Source organism: Engraulis encrasicolus, chromosome 12, assembly GCF_034702125.1.
Source record: "Engraulis encrasicolus isolate BLACKSEA-1 chromosome 12, IST_EnEncr_1.0, whole genome shotgun sequence".
In the NCBI taxonomy this organism is placed as follows: domain Eukaryota; kingdom Metazoa; phylum Chordata; class Actinopteri; order Clupeiformes; family Engraulidae; genus Engraulis; species Engraulis encrasicolus.
Window position 1 is genome coordinate 45722828 of NC_085868.1, and position 5000 is coordinate 45727827.

General features: G+C 45.3%; 1 protein-coding gene across 3 annotated transcripts in view; it reads right to left on the bottom strand.

Moving 5' to 3' along the window:
* The window catches only part of fn1b (fibronectin 1b), a 57794-nt gene that overhangs the window by 27772 nt on the left and 25022 nt on the right, over positions 1-5000 (bottom strand). For all 3 annotated transcript variants that reach the window (XM_063212288.1, XM_063212287.1, XM_063212286.1), the window contains 4 exons: positions 3735-4016; positions 2808-3071; positions 907-1001; positions 418-586 (listed from right to left, as the gene is read on the bottom strand). In XM_063212288.1, the coding sequence (XP_063068358.1) occupies positions 418-586; positions 907-1001; positions 2808-3071; positions 3735-4016 (810 nt within the window). The remainder of the gene's footprint in view (positions 1-417; positions 587-906; positions 1002-2807; positions 3072-3734; positions 4017-5000) is intronic.

Here is a 5000-nt window from a genome sequence, read left to right on the forward strand (position 1 = left end):
TGTGTGCTTTGTCTGCTATGAAAAATGCTATGACTCCAGTATCGGTAAAGTATCTTGACTCAACTACAATATCACTACTGCCACTTACAGGTGGTGACGCGGCTGGTGATGGGGTTGCCCTGCTAGCAATGTGTGTTATGGTTGCCCTGCTTGCAATGTGTGTTATATATGCTGCTCGACTCCAAACTACTACATCACTGCTACGACTGTACTGTTACTTACAGGTGGTGACGCGGCTGGTGATGGGGTTGCCCTGCTTGCAATGTGTGTTATGCCTGCTGCTCGACTCCCAAAATAATAAAGTATCGATAAAGTATCTGGGCTAAACTACTATATCACTACTACGACTGTACTGTTACTTACAGGTGGTGACGCGGCTAGTGATGGGGTTGCCCTGCTTGCTGTACTGTTACTTACAGGTGGTGACGCGGCTGGTGATGGGGTTGCCCTGCTTGCGGCCGTTGACGATGGGCTGGACACTGGTGATGTACTCGGTCCCGGGGGTCAGGCCGGAGATGATGATGCTGCCGAGGTCAGAGGTCACGTCGCGGGGAGCCTCTCCGCCCTGGCTCGGCTTCACCGACATCTACAGTACGGCAAGAGGGCAAAGGTCATGATGATATATCAGTGAGTCATTTTAATCACAAGTAATGTTGGGGTGGTTGGATGAGATCGCCACACCACCTTTTTCCCACAAAGTGATATTTGTAAAGTTGTTGCACAGAGAATTTGTCGCATTTTTAAGTCTACAGTCAAAATCACAACTTTTGTTGCTTTTACAACATTCAATGTAGAAAACTAATTCATGGATCAAAAACACAATTCCTTCAATGGAAAACTCTTAGAACTGTAAAATAAGGCACACTTTAGCCTTGATATATTGACAAGTGATGGACGAGTTGTTACCCTGTAGCTGAAGCGAGGCACGGGGGTCCAGGAGATGGTGATGGCCGTGTCGGTGACGTCAGTGCTGAAGCGTGGGGCACTGCCCATGGCTGGGGCTGCAGGGATACACAGCAAAGATGATGTCAACATATCACATCACATCACATCACATCACATCACATCACATCACATCACATCACATCACATCACATCACATCACATCACATCACATCACATCACATCACATCACATCACATCACATCACATCACATCACATCATACTGTATCATTACATTCAGTTGCAAGTGGGATGGAGACAATGGTCTCTATTCTATTTTCTTTATACAATGGGGGGTGTTGGCAGGTTTGTGATGAGGTCAAGGGTTGGCATTGGCAGGCTTATGATGAGGTCAAGGGGGTGTTGGCAGGCTTATGATGAGGTCAAAGGGGCATTTGTTCAAAAAAGGTTGAAAATGACTGATTTAGAAAGAGCAAATACCCTCCATGCGCTTGTGGGTTGCTAGGGGGGAAGGGGAAGAGTGACGAATAAGACCAGGTGAAAGCCAGACGGAAGGATGACGAGTGAACCAAAGAAAAGTACACTACAGTATGTGCAACGAATGTGGTGGCTGATCTCTATATCCAATGAGCAAAGGGAAGGAGGTGGAAGGAGAGAGGAGAGGAGAGAGAGAGAGAGAGAGAGAGAGAGAGAGAGAGAGAGAGAGAGAGAGAGAGAGAGAGAGAGAGAGAGAGAGAGAGAGAGAGAGAGAGTTGAAGGGGTGTGGATGAAGGAGTGGCGTGACCTGTGGTTGTGTTTGAAGTCTAAAAAGAGATGGGGTGTGGGAACCCTTGCCTAGACCATCTTTCCCTTTTCCACATATTGCAGCCTCGTACCACATTCCCTGTGGGAGAGTGGGTGGGCCGCAGTCAGAGACAAATGTTCCTTAGCCGCTCTGACTTACGAACGAGAACGGAGAGGAGGATGGAGGGTTTAGACCAACACAAATATTGAATAAAGGTTGGGTTTTTATGCCTGTGGAAAGGTGTTCTAACCCCCGGAGCTCAGAGCAGTTAGAATAGATTCATTATTATTAATAATAATAATCATTAATTCATTACATTGCTCTGAGCTGACATGTTCTTTTTAATCCAAACTGATTACAGACATTACAGGCTATTGGTTACAGTCCCTGGAGCGATTTCAGGTTAGGTGCCTTGCTTTATGCCTGTGGTAATGTGTTCTAGCCCCTGGGGTGCTGTGCAGTTGGCACAGACGATGCTCATAAGAGGAGACATGTTTACCCGAAGGTTAAAGAAGATGGGAAAAGTGAAAAGCTAAAGAAAAAAACAATAAAAGACAAAGAAACAGTGTTTAAAAGTTATCAACGATGGCCAAAAGTAGACCTATAGGCAGTTGTTTTTTTCCATTACACTGTATGTCAGAGTTGAGAAATATTATGTTTCTATTGAATAATTATATTAAATAGAGATGTCCGATAATTACGGCCCACAGATATTATCGGCCCGATAATAGCATAAAATGTAATATCGGTCAATATCGGTATCGGATTTTTGACCTATCAAAACCGATATAGTAATGCTTGAATTATTGTACACTTTTCTCCTTAATTATTTTTCTATTCTGCACAGACGATGTTAATATTTGGAAAGCTTTGTTGCATTCGAGAATACATCTAGTGGGGCATTACAATAAAATTAAGCATATTTTGTTCCACAACGGCAGATTTGTAATGTTACCTCAAATTTGTTATGAGGAAAAATAAGCCACATATATCGGCATCGGTATCGGCCGATATCGGAATCGAAAATTGAGAGTTGGACAATATCGACATATCGGATATCGGCAAAAAAGCCAATATCGGACATCTCTAATATTAAAGTCATGAAATATGGCTACTCACAGGTGGTGAAGATGCTGTCGACGCCCTCGCTGATGGTGTTGCCCTGCTCCGAGTGCAGACGCACGGTGTAGTCGGTGTCGGGCCGCAGGTTGCTGAGGCGATACTGTGTCACGTGACCAGGGATGCGCTGCTGCTTGGGCGTGGAGCCCTCCACGATCAGGAAGACGCGGTAGCCCGTCACCGTGGCCCTGGGGGCCGACCAGATCAGCAGGGCGCTGTCCTCCGTGATGTCATCGAAACGCAGGCCGGTGGGGGTGTCAGGCTCTACGGAGAGTAGATGGGGAAAAAAGGTACATCACATGGTGTGTTAAGTTAGGGGAAGGCAAGCTGAATGTGAACAATATACAGTGCATTGGTGTGTGTGTGTGTGTGTGTGTGTGTGTGTGTGTGTTTGTGTGTGTGTGTGTGAGAGAGAGAGAGAGTTTAGGTATTATACCGAATGTATGTTGTCAGTAGGAGGACATACTTGTTTCACTGTTACAGTACAAGAGAGAATGCATGACCATTTGCTGTGCTGTGGGACACACAGAGGATACACTTGTCTGTACATTTAAGAGCCGACCTAGAACGGGTGTGCTGTGTGCCCTGACGAGAGAGAGAGAGAGAGAGAGAGAGAGAGAGAGCGAGAGTGAGAGCGAGAGCGAGAGCGAGAGAGAGAGAGAGCGAGAGTGAGAGCGAGAGCGAGAGCGAGAGCGAGAACGAGAGCGAGAGCGACTGTGAATGCATGCCCGCTGACAGGGGGGGACAAAGGGGTATGTTGTCCCGGGCCCAGGGAGATAGGGGGCCCAGAATTGGGTCCCCATTACGTTGTATTTATTGGGTAGGGGGCCCCTTCAGATGACTTTGTCCTGGGCCCACCAAAAGCTGTCAGCGGCCCTGCTTGCTTGCATGCATGCCTACATGTACAGTATGCATATCTGGACTCACTAGTTGACTGCTCTCCAACCAGCGGCTGGCTCTCGGCGCCCTGGTTGATGGTGTAGATGTAGAAGCGGTAGAGGGTTCCGGGCTGCAGGTGTGTGATCTCGGCGTAGGCGTTGCGGGTGATGGGCAGCTGCAGGGGCCTCTGGGGCGTGGCGCCGTCCTCGCCGACGGGCGTGTAGGCGATGCGGTAGCCCGACACCTCCTCTGGTGGACCCACCCAGGTGATGACGATCTTCACGTCCGACACCTCGTAGAACTGCAGGTCCGTGGGGGCCTGGACTTCCTCTGTCAATGGAATAGTGTCATGAGTAAATAGGGTTATGAGTAAAATAGTCAATGGGATAGTGTTATGATAAATAGTCAGTGGAATAGGGTTATGATAAATAGTCAGTGGAATAGGGTTATGATAAATAGTCAATGGAATAGGGTTAAGAGTAAATAATGTTGTGAGTAAATAATCAATGGAATAGTGTTATGAGTCATTACAAAGAATAATGTCTTTTAGAGCAATGTTGTCTCAGATGAAAGAGTAATAACATCATATTGTCAGTTAAAATACTGATGAAATATGGAACTATTGTCCATTAATGTCAGTGGATAGTGTTAAGAGTAAATACAATAGTGAACGCAATAGTGTTATGAGTCATTATAAAACAATAATAGCTTCGAGAGCAACCTCAGATGAATAAAGAGTAATAAAATAGTGTTGTCAGTTAAAATACTGATGAAATAGTTTATTGTCTGTTAAAAGTATTGTGGACAGAAGATAATACCCTCAGAGGATAGAAAAAGAGAACAATATCAACACACAGGAGATCAATGGGAGCCTGCACCTAGGCTACACTGTTCACTGGATAAGTTGAATTATGAAGTCCGGGTTATGAAGAATTACGGCTTCAAAGCAAATTTGTCTGTACAAGACTTTAAAATGAAGAGTGTGTGTTTTGTATTATAAAGGAATAGATCAGAAAAATAAAAACAAAACAGATGGTAATGTCAGAAATATAGCCTAGGTAAAAAATAAGACCATCAGAGAAGAGGAACGGACAAAAGATAACAACACACAAAAAAAGATCAAAGACCAGGGGTGGAAAAGAGTTAAATGGTTTGAAAGAATGCAGGAAAAAAGGAGGGCTGTGTTTATAAAAACAGAAATAAAGCTGCTGGTACGGTTTAGCAGAGAGTAGAAGGCTTCAGTCCTCCACAGTCTTGTCCGTATAAGGCTACACTGGCTTCAAACCTGCACTAAATCTCCCACCGCTGGCAGCA